The sequence below is a fragment of the Telopea speciosissima genome, chromosome 5 (genome assembly GCF_018873765.1).
Source record: "Telopea speciosissima isolate NSW1024214 ecotype Mountain lineage chromosome 5, Tspe_v1, whole genome shotgun sequence".
Lineage (NCBI taxonomy): Eukaryota > Viridiplantae > Streptophyta > Magnoliopsida > Proteales > Proteaceae > Telopea > Telopea speciosissima.
The window spans coordinates 61,535,554-61,560,475 of record NC_057920.1 but is presented as its reverse complement, the minus strand read 5'-3'; the positions used below and the strand labels follow the sequence as shown (position 1 = coordinate 61,560,475).

The following is a 24,922-nucleotide window of genomic DNA, read 5'->3' as shown; positions in this document are numbered from 1 at the left end:
TTTCCCAGAAGTGGGAGAATACCGATGGACCAGGCTAGAGGAACCGGTCATGTGATCCGTAGTCCCAGAATCTATGATCCAAGGATGAGAAGCTATAGAAACACAAAGACCACCAAATGGAATACTTGACCGGGCAAAGTGTGAACCTGAAGGAGCAGAAGAGGTGGCAGGAGCTGATGTAGTAGAGGCAGCAGCAATGGAAGACCTTAGCAGTCGTAGGAAAGCCTGTAGATCATCCTAGGATAGGCCAGTGTTAGTAGTCGAGGCTGTAGGAACAGATTCAGAGTGGTTTGCCTTATTTTTTGTCTTTTTCTTGGCAGCCCGTTTAGCCTCAAAGTCAGCTGGCTTCCCGTGAAGTTTCCAGCACTTCTCTTTGGTGTGGTAAGGCTTGTGACAATGCTCACAAGTAACAGTCCCTGTAATAGAATCACTAAGAGAAACATGTCCGACAAGGGCAAGAGTAACCTGGACAGCAGACTGGAGGGTTGATCTATCAGTAACAGGAGGGTGGAGCATGGCAGCCCGACGGTTCTCTTCAGAGGAGACCAAAGCATAGGATTGTTCAAGTGTGGGAAAAGGGGAATGGTCCAATACCTGAACACGAATCTGGTCATACTCCATGTTCAAAACAGCCAAAAAATCATAGACCCTGGTTTTGTCCAGATGTTTCTTATATGCAGTGATATCAGCAGCTGTAGTGGGATGGTAATCAGAAAAATGGTCCAATTGCTGCCAGAGACTACGCAAAGTAGCATAGTATTTGGAGACAGATAACTCCCCCTGAATGGTATTATTGGTCTTCTTCCGAAGCTCATACACCTGTGCATCATTACCGAGCTGTCCATATGTCTCCTTGCAAGCAGACCAAATTTGATGGGTTGTATCAAGGAGAAGAAAACCATCGGTAAGGTCTGAGTGCATTGAGCCAATCAAATAGGACATAAGTACACCATTGTTAGAGATCCACCTAGTCAGAGAAGGGCCAGCTTCAGCCGGCATGACAATAGTGCCATCAATATGGCCCGTAAGCCCACGGCCGGCAATGGCGAAGTAGGCAGAGCAAGACCATATTAGGTAATTGCTCCCATCGAGTTTGATAGGATTAGGGAGAAGATCACGGGTATCATTCCTACTATACCCATTGTCAGTAGAAGTTCCATTAGAAATTTTAGATTCAGCCATAAGTGCAGCAGAACAAATCAAATCGCAGAGAAGGCTGTGGTAACAAGAAACACAAGATATCCTCCAAATTAAAGGCTGAAAATTGGAGGAGAATCCCCTTTCAATGTCATAAGACGTGTCTCCAAAAATCAGCAACAGCAGACAAGTGTAGTCCCTATATCGATTTTTTCAGGGTTTTGAAAAAAATCCTGGTAGGCTGAAATCGATATAGGGAAGAATAGGCCCAAAAACTGAATAGTTTAGGCTCAAATTTGGGGCAGATATGTCATTATAAATGGAGAACCAACCTTAAAAAAACCAGCACCAACAGAGCTTCAAAACACTGAGATTGATTTTTTCAGGGTTTTTTTTTTCAAAACCCTGATTTGGTTAAGATCAATGTAGGGAGAGAAACCTGCAAAATTAGCACTGGATTGAGCTGAAACTTGGCTCGAGTGTGTGTCTAGAAGAGACAAAAAACCCCTCCAAATATCAGCCCCTAGATCGATATTTGTCAGGGTTTTGAAAAAAACCCTGTTTTTGGAGAAACCGATCTAGGGGGTCTTCAAGGCCGATCTTAGATAAAAAAAATCAACCAAGGAACTTGCTGCAGTTCTTGATCTTCAATAAGGGAGATTGAATCCTTACAGTTGAGGTGGAATCAATCAAATATGGGAAGCTTCAAATATCGCAGCCAAGGTGTTGTTGATATGGAAACTTATGTAATCATGGAATGAGGTGAGAAAGGGCAGCAGCTGGATCTATGGATCACCTCATCAATGCTGCCCTATTGAAGAACAGAAAACAAAAGAAGAAAAGAGAGAAGAGAAGAGGAGATCGAGAGAGAGAGAGAGAAAAGAGAAAGAAAGAGCTGAAAATAGAAGGTAGAGGACCCTAATTCATAACCTGCTCTGATGCCATGTTGACAGACCTAGAATTAGAGTAAGGCTTGGATGAATAATGATCATCCCAAGCTCTTTATTTATATCACTGAGAATAGAGAATAAAAGTACAAATAAGCAATGTGGGACTAAAGCCCACATAATAGAAACATAAAAACATAAGAAAAAAGGGTCTAAAGTACCCCTACGGTTCTAACATATTCTCTTCTTCTCCTCTCTTCTCTAGTTTCATAGATAACAATTGTCATACATTCTATTAGTTCAAGATAGAAGAAATAAGCCCAATAAACCAACAAAAGTGAGTCATAAATAGTAATAGAGTCTAAATTTTCGTTTAGCTAAAGCATAAGCTTACTTCATCAAAATATTTTAAGAGCATAAAAGCGCAAGATCAACAAAATAAAATCATAATGAAGAAAATGGCAGCAGATCAACAAGTGGCATTCAAAGAAGCTTTAAAAGAAAACCTAGAAAGAAAAAATTTGGGAGTTGAAAGGAGTAAAGAGAGGATAAGGAGAAAAAACAAAAAGAAAGGCAGGAATCTGGATTAGGTCATGTGGAGAGATGATGCAGCCAACCTGAACTATTGGATAGAGAAGGGCAACCCAGATTGGGCACAAGCTCAATTCAGTTTTCCCACTCAACCATATGTCCACTTTGTATTTGACTTTCCCCTTGTATTTTCGGTAATTAAGCTACCGTGTTTCTTTTTTGACATTTCAACCAGTTTTCAAGGCTCTGTTATGCCACATGGAAAGCTCGATTTGCTGGAAATTCTACAAATGGATAAAGGAGGGTAGGGCCTACCATGGATTAAAAACTCAGATCCAGGATCCTGATTTGACCCTGGAGTGGAGTTGGCCAAGTTTGGCTGATCCTTAACTTTGTTTGGGCAGGATTTAGCTGATTTTTTGGGAAATGGATATCAAATTGGGTTTATCGGCTCCACCAACCTTGAGTTGACTTGGCCTAGCTCCCAATCAAATTCTCATAGTTATTAGACCATGCACCAAATTTGGGTGAAAAGCCAAGTAAAAAAGGACAAAGTTAAGCTGCATGTTGTGTCAATCGATGGAGCAACTCCAAAAGATCTCTTATTCTAATGTTTGTCCCATTGGATGGAAAAAATCAACTATTTTTCATATTCTTCTAGATGAAATTCAGAAGATGAAAAATATTCAAGGTCTAACATAAGGGAGGGTCATCCAGTATGATCAATTCATGTGAATTAGAGATCCCATGGGGCATAGACAGTAGACACCATTACAAAAATCTAAGATGCATTGGCCCAACCTCTACATGAGCTACTTCACAAAATCTGCCACTTGAGAAACCTTCAAATTTTGAATTTCCAATCACCCGTTGGGGTGAAACATGAAGGGTCTCCTCTTCAGGTCGGTTCCTGAAATCTAGGTAGAAGAGGCAATGAAACTTGGGATGCAACCACAAGTGCAAAGGTAGTAGTCGATAGGTACGGGAAGCTGGAAACACAAGGATTTTCAAATACAAAATAGATCTGGACTTTCATATGGTGTGCGGAGTAAGCTAAAAGTTACGGCAGCAGATGCCAGCTATGGAGGAGTTCAAGGATGTCTCTCTCATTCAGTTAGAACGAAACTGGAAGATTTTTCATGCTTCGTTCTACTTGTAAGTTTTCTCATATAGCTTAATTATTATGAGCAAAGCCAGAAGTAAATACGGACATACAATGGAAGGTTTGTACTGTTTAGGCCTTCTTATGGCTTTGCATTCCTCTGCCCCAAGTCTTCAATAATAAAATTCTTTTTATCTTTCAAAAACAGAAAAAAAAATGTAAAGAAAGAAAGGAGAATTATCTGCCTTAGAAGTTTGAACATACTGTAAGATATGAAATCCTTCCAAAAGAAAAGGAAAATAAGTCATCAAATATGATAAAAAATTGTTGCCAGCAATTCATAGGCTCGAAGGAATGCATACTTAAGGAGGGTCAAAGGCAATAACAGAGTAAGCACCCCAAGAAAAGACAAAAAAAAGGCAATAAAAGAGTAAAGATAAATTGAGCGATATTAAAATAACAGAAAAACCCATGAAATGAAGTACATTTGAACTTGATAAAAAAAAAAAAGAGAGCAAAAAACATTAGAATTATGATAAAAGAAAAACAAAGAAAATAAGTTACATGGAAAGGAGTGGGTGGGGGGGGGGGAGCCTGAAATAAATTGCAATACTCAAATAGGAGAAGAAAGCCCACGTTTATATGTCAATGTAAGGAAGAAATTCACCAAGATGTCACTCAGGACACAACAGCCAAGCACAGCCACCCCATGAACGACGACTTTGTATCCTAACAAATGTCAGTCTTAACTCCAACAACAAACAAAATATAAATTTAGAGAAAAATGCAGGGGAAAGAAGAAATAAATAGCTAAATAAACACTAGATTTTTTAGCATTGTTTAGAAATGAGTTTTACGTACGAGAAAATGAACCTGTAGCCTGGAGGAGTAAGGACACTGTTAAAATGGGAATAAGATGCATCATCCATGGTCTCCAGGCAAGGACAGTCTTTTATGTTAAGTTTTCGTAACTTTCCCTCTTTCAGCTGTGCTATCACGTTCTCAAAAGATTCCAATTCAGGGCAATTCCAAATAACCAGCTCTTTAAGTGACTGGAGTTTCTCCAATCCGTAAGGCAGGGTTTCTAGTTTCGAACAATGTGAAATGGTCAGCTCTTGTAACGAGTTCAGGGCTTGAATCCCCCAGAAGTCCTCCCCCGGAAAAAGCTTGATGAGGTTATGACATCCCCAGATGGTCAACTTCTCAAGTGCTGAGAGAGATCTCAACCCGCTGGACAAATCTTTTAGTTTGGGACACTCGATCAACCAAAGTACTCGTAAGGATCTCATGCGCAGTAGAGTGTCAGGGAACGATGTCAAATTAACACATCTCTGGATGTACAGAGATCGAAGGGATGAGAGTTCTCCCAAGCCATCTGGTAGAGCTGTTAGATTGGAACAATCAGTTATTTCCAACAGACGGAGGTTTTGGAGGTTTCCCAAGCCCTCTGGTAGAACTTGTAGATTAGGACAACCAATTATAGCCAACACACGAAGGGTTGAGGGGTTCCCAAATTCCTCTGGTAGTCTTTTCAGGTTATCACAGCCTTTTATCTTCAGTGTGTCTAGTGATGTTAAGTGTTGCATCCCTCCAGGCAAAGACGTCAACCTATTGCAACTCGAAATTTCCAATACCTCTAACGAGGAGAGTTTGCCCAGGCCTTCTGGCAGAGCTCTCAAATTTGAACACTGCTCAATCTTCAGCATTTTTAATGACATCAATTCTTGTGTCTCGTCTGGAAAAGAGATCAAGCAATCACATCCATTGATCTCCAATTCTTGAAGTGATGTAAGCTTAGCAATGTCCCTTGGCAAATCCCTTAGATTTGCACAAGTGAAAATACCTAGTTTTTGAAGTGATCTCCAGTGTTGTATCTCTTCTGATAAAGACTCGAGCTTAGGGCACTCCCTAATTGCAAAGTGTTGAAGAGATGAGATCTGTCGTAAGCCCTCTGGCAATGCCTCTAGATTTGAGCAATTTTCTATCTGCAAGTGCTGAAGCAATGAAAGGTTTTCTAAGCCTTTGGTCAAAACCATTCGATTTGCACAAATATCTATGTGCAGTGTCTTCAGTGATTGCAGAAGTAACATCTCCTTCTCGGGTAAAGTTGTAAGACGATCGCAACTTTGGATCCGCAGCTTCACAAGTTTAACAAGATTGGGTATGTTGTGCACGTGCTCTTCTTGTGAAGAACCCACTTGCTCTTCCTGATTTGCCCCCTTCGCTCCAAGAGATTTCAGCTTATCGCATCCCTTGAATTCCAAAAGCTCCAAGGCCATGAGACCCTCGACTCTTGCATACTCCAGATTTTCACAATATGAAATCATCAGTTCCCGAAGAGACCTCAAGCCTGTCAGATCCAAAGACTTTACATGGTGACATGAGTAAATACAGAGTTCACGTAAATTTGAGAGGTGTGAACTCCCATTCAACCATGTAGGGAGCTTGGTCCCACTGAAACGAAGTATCTTCAAAAGAAATAGATTTTGATGATGAGGTTGGAGCTCCTCTAATACGACGTCTTGTTTCCTGCTATCCTCCTCGGTACAAACATGCAAATCCGATTCCCATTCTAATGTCAACTCCTGGAGTCTTCTTTTCTCATTCAATTTTGCTGCTTTAGCATCTGCTCCATTTTTCACATTGCCGAGACCAATTAAACTCAAACTTCCTCCAAGTTGTTGTAGACATCCCAGCTCTTCAATACCAGCTTCAGTTGTAACACTGTTGCCCAACTTAAATACAGTGAAGCAGGTTTGAAGGTTTCTCAATTGCCCTAAACCTCTTGGAGTGTTCAGACTTCTTTCAATTTCTAGATGCCTCAGGTTGATCAGTTTTGTCATTCCTTTAGGTAATCTTTGAAGATATCTACAATGTAACAGCTTCAATGTTTGCAAATAGTAGAGTTTGGAAATGGACGAAGGTAATTCCTTAAACCTACCATAGGAAAGATCAAGATATCTCAAGTGCATTAACTCTCCAATTGAGGATGGCAACTCATCTTTGCTGATGTGTCTAAGTTCTAGTACACGCAGCCTCTTAAATTTTAATAACTGGACAGGAGAAATATTATTAGAACAATTAAGCCATGTCCGAACTTTGTTCATGATCATGGTGTAGAATTTGTCAGGAATTGATTCTGTGTCACTACGAACAAAAAATGATAGATAACGTGTTTCACGATCTGGCTCCACCTTGTCAACATTCTGCACTATCTTGACTTCATTTCCCAAGACAATCCGTGCAAAATAATGTACAGTGTTAAGCATCCTGCACTCTAATGGTTCACCCTTATCATCCATTTTGACAACTTGAAGGAAGCACCTCAGCACCAATGAATTAAAATATGCATTACCTATATCCTCCAGTGATATTACATCTCCATTACTGGATGCTTCTTCTTCTAAGAAACCTTCAGCCATCCATAGTTGAATCAATTTCTTCTTCCCAATTAGAAAATTGGCAGGAAATACTGAACAATATAAAAAGCATCGTTTCCATGGTGACTTCATGTCATTGTAACAAATGATCAGAGTAGAAATATCTTTATTTATATTGCTACGTAGTGCTTTCATAGTATTTAGGACAGTTGTCCACTCTTCTATATCTGTCTTGTACTGCATCATGGCACCAAGAGTTTTTAACGCTAATGGTAAACCTCGGCATTCCTTAACAAGTTCCAATCCTATTCTGACTAGATCTGGACTCTCCACTGCACCTCCTCTACCAAATGCTTTTCTCCTGAACAATGCCCAACTTTCTTCTTCTGATAGTCCAAGTAAAAAAAATGGAGGAAGTGTCCCCATTATTAACGCAACTTCATGACTCTGTGTTGTTACCATAATTTTGCTCCCTTTGGACCCAACTCTTAACAAAGTTATAAAATTATCCCATTTTTCTTTATCTACAGTCGGCTGCACATCCTTCAATACAAGTAAAAACCTTTTTCCACTCAAAATCTCTTCAGAGATATGCTGTAAATTGTCCCAATTTGTTAAATCACCCGTACTTCTTCCAGAAAGTTCAATTATTTCTTTTACAACCCTTTTCACGTCAAACTCCGACGACACATAAACCCAAAATCTCAGATCAAAATGTGACCTTATTGACCCATCATTGAAGATTTGCTGTGCTAGTGTTGTCTTGCCAACACCCCCTATCCCCACCATAGAAATAATTGAAAGCATTTCTTCATTGTTTGGATCAATTAACATATTAGCAATCTTTTCTTCTTCCGCATCCCTTCCATATACCAAAGTATCATCAATATTAGCAGTAGGTAGTCGGTCTATTTCATTTATTTCATGGTTCTCTGCCTCTCTAGAATCGGGGAACTTAATTTCTCGTTTCAGCTCATCTAGCACATTTTGGAAATCCTTGATTTTACGAGACATTCTACAACTGAATAAAAGTGGGTACGACAGTACTGACAAGGAATTAATGCTTACCTTTCTGGTCCTCATCCAGTTTTGAATCTCCATTTGAATTCCCATGGCTCCATATGAGAACTCGTCTAACAAGTCATCTGCTTCGTAATATAATTCTTTAATCTCTTTTAACCATATCCTTGCTGCTACATCCTCTTCACCCTGCAAATGCCGCCTTTCTAGATCCATAAGTATAACTTTGGTCTCGCTTACAGTATCCTGAAGCTTTGTATACTCCTTGTGAATACGTAGTCGTCCGAGAGTAGTAGAGATCAACTCCTTACCAGCTGCATAATCTCTCATAGCCATTTTTTTCTTGAGTAAACAAGAAGCGAAAATCTGTAGAAACCAGAAAAACAAAAGCATAAACCGCAGACAGTATTCTGTTTTCCCAGATGAAATGTTAAAATAGAGAACCTACAAAGACTTATGTTACTATTTAAAACAGGGGAAAGAAATTAAGGGTCAAGAAAGACTTGGATATTGAATCTGGGTCCCAACGTTTGGCGAAATAGCACCTTATCCAATGTTTCGTGAATCACGTTTCACCGACGTTGCATTTGTAGTCCACTACTCCGGGAGGGATTTGGCTCCTGTCCAGCCGTGGCGGGAGCTGGAGCGTCCAGCCCCTGGAAACCACCTAAAAATAGGGGGTGGGTGGTCATTTTACAAGTGGGGTTCAAGTGGGATCCACCTGTGAATTGACCACCCCAATCCTACTTTTACTGTCGTTTAGCTGGGCTGGACACTCCAGCTCCTGCCACTGCAGGAGTGAAGCCAAATCCACGTGGGAGTAATCCATTCCTTTGCAATCGCGTCTCGGTGTAATGCCCCATATTTTCATGTTAATAACAAAATAATGATTTGAAATATTTACTGTTATTTTAATACTTTTAATATTATTCTATAATATTTAAATGATACATTGATACATGGACTATTTTAATATCGTTTCTTAGTTGTGTCAATAATATACTCTTATCTATCATTAGATAATATTTTATTTAAAATGTATATGATTTCATATTGAATTATATGAATAGTGAAATAAGAGGTGGCAGCGTAGTGGTAATCACGATTAGTTAAGGCTACTTATCAGTAATGAAGTGATTAATAGATAATGGGGTTTGTGGGTAGCAGCACCCTATTGGGTCATGTGTGGCAACATGGCATAGCCACCATGTGCATGCATAAGTAGGTGGTGACAAGGCTTGGCCAGCCACATGGCTGGAAGGAGTAGGTGGCCTAAGGTGCTACTGGCTTTGAAGTTGGTGGTGGTCAAATGGTTAAGTCAAAGAAGATGATGGGATGGTAGTGGATTGCCACCATGTGCATGGGAAAGGTGGAGGTGGCAGTGACGCACGGGGTGCTTGGGTTCAGTTGCTCTTCTAAGCTACTGAAAATCAAAATGAGTTGCACTTGTTTAAGAATGCAGGGGTTTAAGAATGCAGGGGGTGCTTGGGTTCAGTTGCTCTTCTAGGCTACTGAAAAACCAAAACGAATTGCAATTCTTCAAGATTGCATTAATGGAGTCCAAGACTCAATCGTTCATTTCATTTTAAAAAATTTTGCTCCTTACAAATAAAAAACTTTGTAAGGAGCAAAATTGCTTGATGCATGAATCCATCGGAGGCCAGCATAAAATTGGCCAAGAGGCAACGTCATTATAATGACTCCAATAGGGGCTCTTCATATCAGGACAAGGGACTGTCGGTTGCGGCATTCCACAACTCATATCTTCAGATTTAGGTGATGCTGGCACACCATCACGTGGCAAGAAATCTGAAGCAAAGTTGAGTAGGATCTCCTCATCCAGGTATTCATCAAATATCAACGGTGACTCTAAAGTAGATCAATCCTCTGTATAAAATTGTAGATGTTCCAATAAGGGAAAAGAAGAAGAATGAGCTTCAGTTATTACCTCATCTAGGTGACGACGATGGGAAACACTCCTCAAGAGCGGCAACTTGTTGCCGGAGTTCCCAAATCTCTCCTCTAGTGTGTGTGTGTCATCCACATGAGCTGTCAGGCTTCCTTTACGTGTGGGCAACATGAGCTGCCTCTGATACCAGATGATGCAGGGGGTACTTGGGTTCAGTTGCTCTTTTAGGCTACTGAAAACCCAAACAAGTTACAATTCTTCAAGATTGCATTAATGGAGTCCAAGACTCAACCATTCATTTCATTTCAAAAATTCTGTCTTTTATAAACAAAAGACTTTCCTTAAATAAATGATTTCCCTCAACCCAATCTTGGCTCCCTTATAATCCTATGGCCAAGATTACAATTTATTTTAAGTAGTTACTAATTGAGAACATAATCTCAATCAATCTCCTCCAATCTCTCTTTATTTAAAAGGTTACTTAAAATACTTCAATTCTCTCCCAATCTCTCCTTATTTCAAAAAGTAACTCAAAATAGGGAGGCTTCTTCAACGTTTCTAGGCTGCATCAGGCAACCACATGCATAAGAAAGGAGGTGGTGGCAAGTAAGTTAAACATCAACAATAAGGGGTTGCTGAAGTTGTGAAATACTACAGAAGACTTAACTTTGGATGGATTTGTTACTGAGGTAGTAGATTAGAATGAGAAGTTAAAAGAAGATGTTATTGAGTGTTGAACTCAATTCTAAACTCTGTTTTAAAAACATGCTAACCCAAAATTTCAATGTTAGAACTTAGTTTCTTTTGTTTAGGATTTTGATCTTAGTAAGACTGCCATGCAATTTGAAGGGGATTGGCTTAATCTATGAGATCTGAAGATCTATTCTCAAGTCTGATTGAGCCACATGAATCTTGCTGAACCTGGGTTTCCTTGGCAGAATTTGATCCTCTGTAGTTTCCTGATTTATTCTATCCCTAGAGAAGGGCAATTGATCCCTATGGTGGCCCTATCTCTTTTTCTTACTGCTGTCTCTGTAACCCTTTATTCGAACCAGGTTTAGGACCCCTGTTTGACATGCTATTGCGTCTCCTTTAATTCCTCTGTGCCAATAAGGGTCTTATAACTCTGTCTTATTGATTTAAGTCCTCCTAATTACTGCCGCTCTTACCCTGAACCCCCACTATGAGTTACCTGGTTTATCTCCCTATTCAAATTTTACTCTCAGAATTGATTGTTTAATTTCTTCTACCTAAATCTGAGTTTTCTCACCTGAGTTTATTGGAGTTTGAAGACTAATTTTGGAAATGTTATCTCTAATAACCAGTCTTACATTAGAAAGTTTGTGCAAATTAAAAGAGGAAATGGGAAGTTGGAATTGATTGCATAAAGGATTCATTCTCTAATTGGAGCTAGAGGTGAGATATAAGTGAGTTGAAGTCTGATTTGAGAGACGAATTGCAGAAAAATCAAGAGAAGAAGTGATCAAAATAAGTGGACACAAAAAGGTGAGGGATACATATACTGTACTGTACTAGGGATTGTAACGTTGTTGGGTATATGTTTATATATGTGATGGATTTGTATTCATGTGTGTATTGTATTCTTGATTAATATATATGCTTGAAAGTTAATGTGAGGGGACCATATATACTAGTATTGTAACAAGTTGAGTAAATGTAATGTATGAGCATGATAAAGACCTATGCATGAATGACATGTGCAAATGAGATATGATATGAGAGAAAGAAATATGTTTGCTAATTAAGTGTTTGCTATGATATGTATTAAATGATATGGTTGTAAGTAATATGAAATGATGATAAGTTTATAATGAATGCTACATGGAAAGATGTATGTTCTTGTGTCTTAATATGAGAAGTGTGAACATGTGTATAGCGATGCAATTATGTATACAAGATATGTGATAAGGAGTACAAGCTATGTGAACAAGTATATGAGAATATATACAAGAGATGTAAATGTGAGAATGTGAAATGTGCCTATGTGAACATGGGTATGAGTTATGTGAATAAGAAAATGAGTTATGTATATATGTGAATGTGACAGGTAATGGTAGAAGTTTGAGAACATGACCTTGTGAATACCGTCCCTTTCCAGTAGGAGGTTAGGTATTGGATGAGGTTTCATACGAGCTATCCTTTGGCATTACAATAATACAAACTATCCTTCGGGACTACAAGAATGAGAGTACAAGTACAAGCCATGTTATTCCTCTGCTTTACAAGGATGATTTATTATTGCAAGCCGTATTATCCCTCTAGGGTATAGAGTAGACTTATTGGCACGAGCCGTATTATTCCTCTGGGGTTCAGAGTTGATTTATTAGTACGTGTTGTGCTATTCCTCTAGATCATAGAGCTGATTTATTAATACAAGTTGTGTTATTCCTTTGTAAATCACAGAGTTGATTTATTAACAAGAGGTAAACCATGTTATTCTTTTTTAAGAATTGATTTATTAACATGAGATGAGTCGTGTTATTCCTCTTAAAGAGTTGATTTATTGATACGAGACCAGGCTAACCTCTTCTATATAGTGCACTTCCGGTATTTCACAATATTGACTAAGACTTAACCAAGCAGTAAAATGGTGTATGCATATTTGTACATTGTTAATGAAGCACATGAGCACTTGATTGTATTGTAACATATTTTTCTCACTGAGCTGTTGGCTCATCCCTGTTAGAAATATTCTTTTCAGATGATGAGTTCAGAGAAGAGATGTGTACAGCTCCAGACTCTTTGGATTGTGAGTGTACATGGTACACCAACCTAGGGAATAGGATTGAGAGAAATGTTTGTGAACAGTAGGAGTTATGATGTGAATAAGACAAGAACATCTTTTGCAATAAAGTTTAAATTCACATAGCTTTGTAATACTTGTTCAATTGCCATTAGTGTTACATATATGTCATATTTTACCCTAAAAAAAAATTATATATGTCATGTATTAGTCTTAATCCCAATTATAGTAGTGTTAAGTCTTCCGTTATGTATGTATGAATTCTATGGGAGTTGGGTTATTTATACAAATGTAAAAGGTGATTTTTAATCAATGCCCGCAAGGGCAGACTTTTTACCTTGTCTGGGTTTAGGGTCGTTACACCACCCTCTTACTTGCAAACCCCTACCACCCCTAATCCCCCTCCCTCTCCTCCGCCCCACCCCGGTTGCAAAATCCGCCTCCCACCCATCCCAATCTCCTCACTCTCCCCCGCCACACCCTTGTCGAAATCCCCCTTCCATCCTTATTGCAACCCCAACCGCCGCCCCCATTATAATTTCCTAGAGAAAACCTTCGTAAATTCATAGATTTCTTATAGATCTTGAAACTCCCATTTCCCATAATTTGTGACTTGTAGATAAGAGCACAACATTATCCAAGAATCAAACCAATAGGTAGGCCAATGAAAACTTGAGTCGGTACCAACAGCTACCTAGTGCAGTTGGTGAGCGGTTGTGCGCTTCATGCCCATGCTCACTAGGAGGTCTCGAGTTCGAGTCTCCTGGCTGGTACCTTACCCCCTCTCTATCCCCCCCCCCCCTCACCCCAAAAAAAAAGTTATATATATATATAAAGCTCCCAATTTCACCCAAAAAATAAAAAACTGAAGTCGAGAGTAGAAATAAAAACGGAAGAGAAATATAATCGAAACTTGTGAGTTGCGAACAAAACCACTAGATCCTTACCGCAAAATCTACACTCTCGTAATAGACTGAGAACACAGAGCAAAACTACATACATTCTAAGAGGCTTCTCACGAAACTAAACCGAGTGCTTCTTCCAAATCCAAATGCAGAAATGCCCATGAAATCGTAACAAAAACAGTAAGCTTTGAACTTGAAGTTTACAGCATCTCAAAGGGTGTACCTGTGAGATACTGAGAAGTGAGCTCTAAATCTAGGGAAATTGTTGTTTTACTACCGTCGTGCTTTGGTTGTGGCGGCAGTGGTGGTGATAGCGGCAGTGATGGGGTAAATTATATATTTTTTTTATCAAAAGAAAAACATTTCATTTATCAACATAAAGATATACATCAGGGTTAGGGGCCAGAAGCGAAGTATGATCTTTCAAGGCTTTGAAAGCAAAATCACCCAACATGTTAGAAAGAGTCGTCTGATATGTATGTTTAAACAAAGACCCTTTGACTTAGAAGTAATTTTAACTAAACATGGAGTGAGATGCATGGGCCATAGGGTCAAAGCCGGATCTGGTAGCCATTGATCCGCATATGTACACTTGTGCCAAACATCCTGAAGATGAACTCCCAATTCTTCAGCCTGATCAAGTTCGTGTTCAATACTCTTCAGTATCTCTACCTCTTGTTGTCCTATGTCCAAAAAGCCTGCAGTTACCAACAAAAGTCAACCATCTACCAAAAAACAATAACTCCATCCGGATCCCTTTAAGACTGGGTCCATAGTCCCTGCACTTATTAAAATAGAAGAGTGTAATACTGGGAATTGCATCTTCCAATCAATGGGAGCTAGACTAATAGATTCACAAAAATTCATAACTTGATCATCTGGACAATTAACAGGTGAGGGATACAGATTCAAATCATTCACCCATTGTGAAACATTAACTAAAACCCAACTCAGATCAGGTTTAAGAGTCCCAAGTACTACTTTGTTCCTAAGATTCCAAATATAATAACAAATAATAACAATAACTGAAAAAAAAACCATTTAAGAGAATGTTTGTCAATGATCTTGGAAGTAAAGAGATGGATGCAAAGAAATTCCATGGAAGATGCGGTGAGATATTCCGTTCTCAATTCCAGAGGACCCGCAACCCATATCAACTTGATCCATTCACATGATAGAAAAATATGCCAATAGGATTCCTCATGGGATCCACAGAATACACAATGAGAATCAATGTGTAACTATTGCAAAATATGAGCCTTGATTGGGATAACTGCATTTAAAACACACAAAAAAAGCATTTTAAATTTCAGATGAACCAGAAGCTTCTAGAGAAATCGCCACCAGGATGATTTAGGATTAGGAAAATCAGTAAACTTGTAAGACTGTAAGAAATTAGAGGCTAATTTGGTAGTGAATTTACCATTCTTGCTCAAAGAACAAATCCATCTATCAGAGTCAGAAGTAACAGAGATAGACATTATCGACTCAATAGTGGTAGACCGGAGAAAAGAGCTAAGCAAATTAAAATCCCAGACATTGTCATGAATAAAAAGTAAAAGGAAAATTTACGCTTAGCACCCCTATGGTTTTAAACAATTACGTCTATCACCTTTAAAATTTCATCTATTTCATAAACCTCCTTGTATTTTGAAAGATTCTTACAAACGTACCCTTATCGTTAGATGAGAAAAGTTAAGTGATGATGTCATCGCCCAAATATAATCTAAATGCCCATAATGCCCTTACAAACATACCCTTACATAGTATTTTTTTAAGAGAAGCAGTTTTCTGTCCGGGAGTGCTGGCGTAGGGAGTGTGGCCTACGCCAGCACTCCTATGTGTCTATCTCTCTCCTCCTTAAAACAAGGGGGCAGAGGTGTCTTTTCACATGGGGAGGAAAGAGATAGACTCATGGGAGTGCTGGCGTAGGCCACACTCTTGGACAAAGATCTTTTTCCCTTTTTTTAATCCCCAAACTAACCTGGATCCATGTAACATGACCCTTTTACCCCCTCCCCCCTCCCTCTTCTTCTTCTTCCTCCTCCTCCTGCAACTCCGCCCCCACCTTGCTCCTTCAACCTCTACCGAAGTGGTGAAGTGGTTCAATGCCCAGAAAGGTTTCGGATTCATCACTCCGGATGATGGAAATGCAGAGTTTTTCGTTCTATGAATCGTTAGAAACCTAGAATTCCTTTCTGATATAACTTCTCTATTATACAAATTTCAATTCAGATTTTTCTTGCCCTTTTCTGTGTTGTACTTTCCAAAGCAAGAACAATGGCTAACAAGGGTGAGGGTCCGGCTATCGGGATTGGTCTCGGGACAATATATTCGTGTGCCGGAGTGTGGCAACACAATTGTGTTGAGATTATAGCCAACGATCAAGGAAACCGTACTACTCCGTCTTATGTTGCCTTCACTAACACTGAGCGTCTGATCAGAGATGTGTCCAAGAACCAGGTCGCAATGAACCCAACCAATCAATACCGTCTTTGGTGAGTAATATTGCTTCTGATTTTAATTTTGAGAAATCCCTTGAATCACTTGCTTAGAAATTTATTAAAGGGTAAATTATAGATCAGCCCCTAGTTTTCAATCGAAACTCAGATCACCCCTGGTTTTTGAAAAAACTCAAATCACCCCCTGGTTTAGACCCCAAAATGCCAAATTAGTCCCTGACGTTAGTTTTATGTTGTTAAGTGATGATGTCACCCAGTTAAATAAATTTAAATCCCTAAACTACCCTTAACCAATTTATGATTTTACCCTTGTAACTGAAAACCCCAAATTCATCATCTTCCTCACATGACCTGCAACTCAATCTCAAGCAAAAGTGCGCCGGAGAGAAGGAAAAAAGAACAAAACCGAGAGGCAGTGAGGAAGAACAGACAATAAGCAAGGCTTTGCTTCTACCAAGCAAGGCTTTGCCTCTACCAAAAAAAAAAAAAAAAAAAAAAGCAAGGCTTTGCCTCAACATTTCTTTTGGTCGTCTCTTCAAATTCTCAAACCATTTAAACTGGTAACATATCTTCTTTGATAGATCGTCCCCATTTATTTTTCTTCCATAAATTTCTTTAACCCTTCTTTGATTTCAAGTTTTCTCTGTCGTGCCTCGGATGTAATCTGAAGGTACATTTTCTTTATTTTATTTTCTGGGTTTTATTGCAGAGATTACTTTGTAGATTTTAATCAAACAATCCCTTAGAACAAATATGGACAAGGGTTCCTGAGTGACCTGTCGAAGCTAATGAAGCTGCATAGTACAAAGATGAACAAAATGACCAGAAAGCAACTGAAAACCCTCTGTCGATTTACTTGGAAGATCCACAATGTTCAATTTCCTCTTGAAGAATCTTCTCCCAATCGGGAGGACCGTGCGAGATTCAACAGCGCAATTGAGTTTTCTTCAAAATCCTTTGTAAGTACCGTGGTCCTCGGGACAAGGGTTCCTCAGCCTTATGGTGACAAGAATTGACTTCGATGAATAAGGGCGTATCATTTCGATATATCATCATGGGGATTAGGATCATGCTTTATAAAGAAATGGAGTTGTCACATAGGATTAGGGCCTAGGACCCAATGGGTGTAGCCCCATCAGGGGTTAGCGGAAAGGGCTACATGATTCCATATGGTCTGGTCAGAAATTCAGGGTAATTAGTCAAGTTACGAGGGTGGGAAGGTGTTAGGCACCCACCTCGCTCGGATAAACCGGTCTTTCTACTAGATGCTGGTTTTCGAATATTTTCCCTTAATAATATATCCTACACTAATATGTAAGGCTAAGTTATGATGCACTAATCAGACAAAGAAGGAAAAATCATTTACTATGTACACTAAAACGAGTTACTTTAATTATCTACATTATGCCAAAAATAATAAGAAGAAAAGAGATAGATACCTGTCAAGAAATACACGAAATAAATGAAAGCGCACCGAGTGCAAAATATGTGATGTCCCACGGCTCAAGTGGAGATGGACGATCGGCTTGTCTCTCTCTTGGACAAAGTAAGGACTATATGAGATGGGTTTCGCTACTCAAACTTTGGGCAGAGTAACGGCTATATAAGGGATTCTTGTTATCTGTATGCAGACAGAATGACGACTGTGAAGAGGATTTTTCGTTATCCGTACACTGACGGGATAACGAAGTTGCGGGATAAGAACCGTTCTTTACTCAAGTGGGTAATCGAAGGATCTATCCATACCTTTGGAGTCTCGCTCCAACAAATGCTCAAGAGGAAAAGAAAAGGGTAAAAAACGAGCTGGGAGGGTCTCTCCGCCCAAAAACCTGTGTAAAATAAGGGAGGGGGACCCTCCTATTTATAGGGGAGGGGGGACCCTCAACCCTGGCCAGATAACACTTCCACGGTGCCGTGGGGGACTTTTCCACTGCGCCGTGGGTGACTTCAGCAGGCTGATGTCACACCTTTGTGGCACCGTGAAAAAAGTACATTGGTGCCGTGGGAGCGCAGTGCCACTTTTCCTTGATTTTGGGCCTTAAATGGGCTCCTCTAGTATTGGGGTTCTGTCTGGGCCTGTGGGCTTGCTCTTTTTGGGTGGGGGAGGGTGAGCAGTACCTCCTTCAGCGTTTAGTAAAAGGGTTTGATAAGTCATTTTAGGGATGTTAGGGGTGATTTGATTCAGATGTAGGGACAAGAGTCCTTCTTGAGAGAGATACCGATGTCTGTCTGTGTCCTGTTGTCATCATCGTCGGGGGGTGACAAAATTCAGCGTCTACACCCTCTATTTCTCGGATTCATCTCCTCAAAACCCTCTTAATCAACCAACAAAGCCACTGGAACAGCCGGATGAACACATTCGATACAGCAAACAAACCCTGATATTGGCTACTCAATTCATCCGGCGAACCTTCTAACAGATGAGCAGGGCCGATAGAAAGAGCGTGTTCTTGATTGTGAAGACCATGGATAGAGTAGCTTAAGCCGACATTGATTTTTGGGTAAATTACAAATGGATCAAAATGGTAAAACTTACAACTCCAACATTGACGATAATCAGACTAAATTTTGATGCTCAATCTTGTATGTTGACAACCCCTCCATTCAACCCGATTTGCTTTAATCAATAAAATGCCCCATTTCCGTTGCACACTGTAAGAAGGGAAATAGTGATATCGTGACGATAATGTTGGAGTTTGAACAAAGATATTTTGGGGGATGAACAGAACGAGCACCTCTATACTTGAGAAACATAGACCTGCAAGCGATTGGGTTATACTCTTGTGAGTGTTTGTGTTGTGTTTAATGGTCCATAGCCATAGATCAGTCCCTCAGATCAGTTGCACTCACAGTACAACGGCAGCATCTCCATCTCCGGCAACTTCTTTGAGAGTGGGAGAGAGACAGAAGAGATTATCGTGAAAGAGGAGAGCGATGAAAAGTGAAAATTAAAAAATTAAAAATAAAAATGAAAAGTCAAATTTGAGGTTAAATATGTCATTTCAATTTTAAATTAGATTTTAGTTAACACCGTTACTATAGAGGGGGATATTTGAGTTTTTTCAAAAATCAGGGAGTGATCTGAATTTTGATTGAAAACCAGGGGGTGATTTGTAGCTTTTTAAAATTCATGGCATTAGATTTGGTGGTCGCGTGATTTGCTTCTAGTTTTTGAAATCTCATGTGTATCTTCTGTTTCATATATGTATTTGAAGATATGATGATGGCACTAATGTAGTCTCTTTTTTCTCCAGATGCAAAGCGTTTGATTGGTAGAAGGTTCAGTGACTCCTTAGTTCAGAGTCATATCAAGCTTTGTCCTTTCAAAGTCATTCTTGGACCTGGTGACAAGCAAATGATAGTGGTTAATTACAAGGGTGAGGAGAAACAATTTGTCGCGGAGGAAATCTCATCCATGGTTTTGATGAAGATGCATGAGATTGCAGAGGCATATCTCGGTTCCACAATAAAAAATGTCGTTGTCACTGTTCCTACCTACTTCAATGGAGGAAATGGAGGGGCAGATAAATGGAGATATAAAGATCCCAATGACTCCTAGCGTCAGGGTCAGGCTACCAAAAATGCTGGAGTTATTGCTGGTCTCAATGTCATGCGAATCATCAATAATTTGCTACTTTTTTTATTTTTGGTAAAATAATTTGCTGCTTCAAGACCTTGAAGATGAACACTAACATGGGTGGGGTGGAGTGGGTTTATTTCTTTAAGAAATAAGAAAGAAAAAAAATTGTCATTTCTTTCTAAAACTAACAGAGTTAGTATTCAAGGGTACAAAAGTAATTTTTTAAATTACAAGAATGGTAGATGTTATTGTTTGAACCACAAGAGTGATAGACGTAAATTTCCTAAATTAAAAAGATATTAGTGGAAATATAATTTTACCAACGTTGGGTATCGGACGAATTTTGCTGCTACACTAATAGTAGGAATGTTCCTGCTACAAGGCTGGCAGCCAAGGAAATGGGATCTTAACTCTTAAGGGGTATTTTAGAAAATGCTAAAACCTAGAAGAGTATTTATGAATCCAAAAAATGAAGTGAATTATTCTATTTCCTTTGCTACTAGCCTTGTAAAAGCCTTATAACAGGAACTGCTATGGGCGTAGCAGCAAAATTTTTCACGTTGGGTTCCTTATGTAAAATTTCTATGAACGTTACCCACAAAAACAAAAACAAAAAAACAACAGCCGAGTAGCCGATGACGGATCATACTTGAATCTTAAAAGCAAATCCAAAAGATGCCTTTGAGGAAAAGGGAAAGTTTTCCTTAGCCGCATGGATTGACTTCTACTCTCTGTTTCTTCTTCGCTGGAAAATGGAAATAGCCAGTGTTTCTCATCTATTGCCTGTTGCTCTCTATTTTCAACTTGCAGATGGAAGCTTAAGACACTAATGGATCCGGTCGGGCTTAACTTCAACTCAATTTGAAAGTGTAGTGAAACACTTTCTCTCCCAAATTCTAAAATGTTCTGAAATTCTGGTCTTTCGCCTTCTCTGGTACTATGATGTTTCTTCCTGTCCCTTCAAACACCGAGGGAGGGAGATTACGAGAGACCGAAGTTGATGACATCCGTCTGTTCCGAAGCTATTATTGATTTGCTGGACCTGGAACTCTACGCATGTCTTCTTAAAGCGAGTATTACCTATGCTGGGTATTTGTAAGTTGTTCTAATTGTCCTTATCTTTAACTTGTTTCATTACTCTCTCTCTCACCCTTCTTTCTTCTACTGTAATTTTGTCTACTGCAAGATCATTTCAATTACTAGATTACAAATGAGCTGAAGAACCTTGATTTAAAGTCGCAGATTATCTGATCTTCTCTTGATTAACTATATATTAGTCACTGTAGCTCAAATAAACTTTTCACTTGCTAACTTCTTCCTCTGTCTCCTTCTGCAACTAAAATTTGTGGGTTTTCAGTCATTAGCAGTTTGCTCTTTATAGAGAAGAGGAGAAGGATCGCTGAGGCTTTCCCAGAAAGGGTTCAGAAGCTCTGGAATGAATGGGAGCTACGAGTTCTGGTTGTTGTTAGCCTCCTACTACAAGTCATCCTCATCTTCTTCGGCAGCCGTAGAAAGTACAATGTTAGTGACTGGGTGCAGATCACTCTTTGGTTATCTTACTTGTCTGCAGACGCAATAGCAATCACTGCCCTTGGTGCCCTCTCCCACAGTCAAGGAGAGCCTGGCAGCAGTGAACTAACGGCTCTCTGGGCACCATTTCTTCTGTTGCACCTTGGTGGCCCCGACACCATCACTGCCTACTCCTTAGAAGATAATGAATTGTGGCTTAGGCACTTTCTTGGACTATTGCAACAATTTGGTATTGCAATTTATGTTTTGATCAGGTCTTGGGCTTATAGCCGAGTCTCCATTCTTACGGTTTTCATGTTTATCCCTGGAATTGTCAAGTATGGGGAAAGGACATGGGTTCTCAGGTTGGCAAGCAAGGGAAATTTCAGAGAGACTATGCTCGGTTCTCCAGATCCAGGCCCCAATTATGCCAAATTCATGAACGATTATGATTCTAAGCAGGCCAAAGGGTCTCGAGTCACCGTGGGAAGAATTGAAGATTTTCAATTGCAAATGGATGTTGACAACTCACATACCCGAACCGAAGAAGCTCAGCAGAAATCAAATCCGTCATATAGTGCAGGCAACGGATCCAACCTTATCGATGAAGAGATTTTGCCTAAAGCATATAATTTCTTTGAGATATTTAAGCGTCTCTTTGCTGATCTCATCCTAAGTGGTGACGACTGGAAGAAGAGCAGAGTGTTCTTCCAAGACAGTTCATCAAGTACAGCTTTCAAAGTGATTGAGGTGGAACTCGGGTTCATATATGATTTACTTTACTCAAAAGCTGCCTTGGTTTATTCTCTTGTGGGTCTGATTTTGCGTTGCATCAGTATCTTGTCTATAATCACTCTGCTCGTGGTCTTCTGAACTGGTGATAACCATCACTACTCGGATGTTGACATAAACATAACTTACCTCTTGTTCATCGGAGCTTTTGTTCTGGAGATTTATGCCATCTTCATTCTGATTTCCTCTGACTGGGCATTCCTTTGGCTAAGGAAGCACAATGCGCACCGTATTCCACAACTAGTATCAAATGCTTCGAAGAAAAGACTATCTTCCAGGAAAAGGTGGTCTAATTTATTGGCACAATATAATTTCATAAGTGTTTGCGTGAAAGATAAACCACCCAAAATCTTACCTAAAGTTCAGAGGCTCCTCCATGTTGACAAATTACTAGAAAACTACTATTACACATACTCTAAGGAAGTTCTCTTTAAGTCGAAAGAATTGATCTTCAAAGAGCTCAAGAGAAAATCAAGAAAAGTTGCCAAGATTGAGGATATCAAGAATTTGTGCGCAAGTAGAGGTGATGGTGTATTGGAAAACAACAGTCATCTCCGGGATAAGCTTCAGTGGAGTCTGAATGAAGTAGAATTTGACCAAAGCATTCTTCTATGGCACATTGCAACAGATCTCTGCTACGAGTGCGAAAATAATATTTCGCCTTTCACAAAATTGCAACGTGAAACAAGCAAGTTATTATCAGATTATATGTTGTATCTTCTTATAATGTGTCCTTTTATGTTGCCCGAAGGGATTGGCCAGATCAGGTTTCGAGATAGTTGTGCAGAAGCAGAGGTGTTTTTCAAAGAAACAGATTCGAAATTCGACAAAATTAAAGCTTGTGAGAAGTTGCTTGAGGTGAACACAGATATTCTACCGGTCGAAGTGAAAGGAGATAGAAGCAAGTCTGTACTATTTGATGCATGTAGGCTTGCAAAAACTTTACAATCAGTTGAGGGAGAGAAATTCGATAAATGGGAGATAATGAGTCATGTGTGGATCGAGATGATGTCTTATGCTGCAAATCAATGTAGAGGGACTAACCATGCTCAGCAACTTAGACGAGGCGGGGAATTTATCACTCATATATGGCTTCTAATGGCACATCTTGGTATTGCACAACTGTTTCAAATTTCGCAAGGGCATGTGAGAGCCATGTTGATTTCTGGGTAACTAGGCTAGAAGAAGATGTCACTAAATAATTGAGAGTGTACTCCAGTATTTTTTCTTTCCCCTCTTATGTTTCATGTTCAAAAAATATCCGTCGTTATTTGTCCTTAAAGCCAGATTGTGTTATTGTTCTTGTACTTTTACCAACAAACCTAATGAGTTCTTGTACTTATTAAACTTATTGAAACCACGTATAGTTCGTAGGTTAAGATTAAGTTATATATTTAAGTTTGATGGCTTTTTTATGTTCCTTCTTGTTGTTTTTGTTGGATAATTTGATAAAGATAAGTCAATTATCACATCACTGTTAACTTCATCGGATTTAGAATTTAAAATTTAAATAACAAGGATTTAACTATTTACCTATATGACTGAATGCCAATTATTCCATCCATGTAGCAGTGGATGCATTTTTTTTGACAATGCTCAACCATTAAATATAGCAAAGAAGTTGTGTGTGAAAGCAATTTTTTTATCTGGACATGAAATTCCTTCACTGTCATTCAAGAAGAATTGAATAAGTAGCTGCAACTGAATGCTTAGCATGAACTCTATCCTGCTAAAAAAAAAGCATGAATTGAATAAGTAGGTACAACTGAACATTTGAAGATAGGATAGATAGGCACTTCAAGATGGAAATTATAAATTAAAAGGCTAACCAAATGATGTCCCTGACCAAATCAACACACCATGTAAGTCAGTAGAAAGAAAACAGATCCAGTAAACAATAAATAAACAGATTTGGGTATATGCAGCAGACTAGTCAAGAACACTATCCTACAATTCTCCTAGCTACCATCCAAGAAAACACAAGAACACTGAAAAAGATAATGTCAACAGACTGAAGCTACGGAGAGTTTTAAGGGACTCCCAACTATAAAGGGCTTGATCAGAAAAACCAGTCTAAGAGAGAGAGGATAGCCTCCATAAACCATATATCCTGAGTTCTAAACTACTATCGGTGTTTGAGGTACCAGTCCAAGGCACAAGATAGACACCATAGACCATATATCTAGACCAGATATTTCAGTTTCTACCATGAACAAAGAAAAAGCCATGGATTTTATGCAAGGCTTAAACTTTTAACAGTAAAATTTGGTGCTTTTGGAGTTTATTTTCTCACCCATATCTTCAGTTCAGTTTTTCAGGAAGCATTAACAGAAGAGCTATGTTTGATGACTTTGTTGACTGACCTAGACGGCTCCCATTTTGTCAAGAATTATTTCGTTAGTTCTTTATATTAGTGTACCGTTATTTTTTAAAGTCTAATGGAAAGCCTCTTTGGTTAGAGATCCTTCTGTGAGATTTTTCTGAGATAGGTTAAACCTGGACACTTCAGATAATTCTTAAGTTCTTGGAAGAAGCACCCAGTTTATCATTCAGCGTCAATGTGGGCACTATACATGCAGATTAGAACTAGTTATTCTTGTCCTGCATGACCCACAACCCAGAAATCCTTTATGTTGAACATATTACATTTTTAATATGCAGTTGGAAAACTACTAGAATGAATCAATATCAGAAATTACATTAAATTAGTCACATACAGTCTCCAATTTAAAACGATAATCTTAACTGTACTAAAACGAAATAGATAGAAGAGAAGTAACTGAAAAAAAAAAAAGGATCAAAGAGATGTTCGTCTCCCTTAACACTGCAACCAATCAAATTCATTTATCTTCATCACAACAATAGTCCTATAAAGATAATTCTCAATGCATTGACACTGATTCAGGCCCATGGTTTGAGTACCAATGAAATAAAGAAACAGAAC

The 24,922-nt window shown here is 39.1% G+C and overlaps 2 protein-coding genes across 2 annotated transcripts; one reads left to right on the top strand and one right to left on the bottom strand.

Moving 5' to 3' along the window:
* Positions 1-4,487: 4,487 nt before the first annotated feature.
* LOC122663189 (putative disease resistance protein RGA3) lies at positions 4,488-15,116 on the bottom strand. The gene is made up of 3 exons (XM_043858892.1): positions 15,059-15,116; positions 14,239-14,333; positions 4,488-8,423 (listed from the first exon to the last, which is right to left on the bottom strand). Exons 1-3 carry the CDS (start codon positions 15,114-15,116, stop codon positions 4,488-4,490), a joined length of 4,089 nt encoding a protein of 1,362 aa, XP_043714827.1.
* A 2,636-nt stretch (positions 15,117-17,752) lies between these two features.
* On the top strand, positions 17,753-22,855 carry LOC122661877. The gene is made up of 4 exons (XM_043857385.1): positions 17,753-17,758; positions 20,124-20,127; positions 20,748-20,772; positions 21,035-22,855. Exons 3-4 carry the CDS (start codon positions 20,760-20,762, stop codon positions 22,057-22,059), a joined length of 1,038 nt encoding a protein of 345 aa, XP_043713320.1. The 5' UTR covers positions 17,753-17,758; positions 20,124-20,127; positions 20,748-20,759; the 3' UTR covers positions 22,060-22,855.
* The last annotated feature ends 2,067 nt before the right edge of the window (positions 22,856-24,922 follow it).

Bases quoted from the DNA above. Each gene is read 5' to 3' on its own strand.
- LOC122663189 (XM_043858892.1), bottom strand. From the start codon at position 15,116: ATGTCTATCTCTGTTACTTCTGACTCTGATAGATGGATTTGTTCTTTG. The intron at 14,334-15,058 runs GTAAATTCACTA...TGGTAACTGCAG, and splicing joins TTGTTCTTTGAGCAAGAATG to GCTTTTTGGACATAGGACAA. The intron at 8,424-14,238 runs GTTTGGCACAAG...TGGTTTCTACAG, and splicing joins TGGGAGTTCATCTTCAGGAT to ATTTTCGCTTCTTGTTTACT.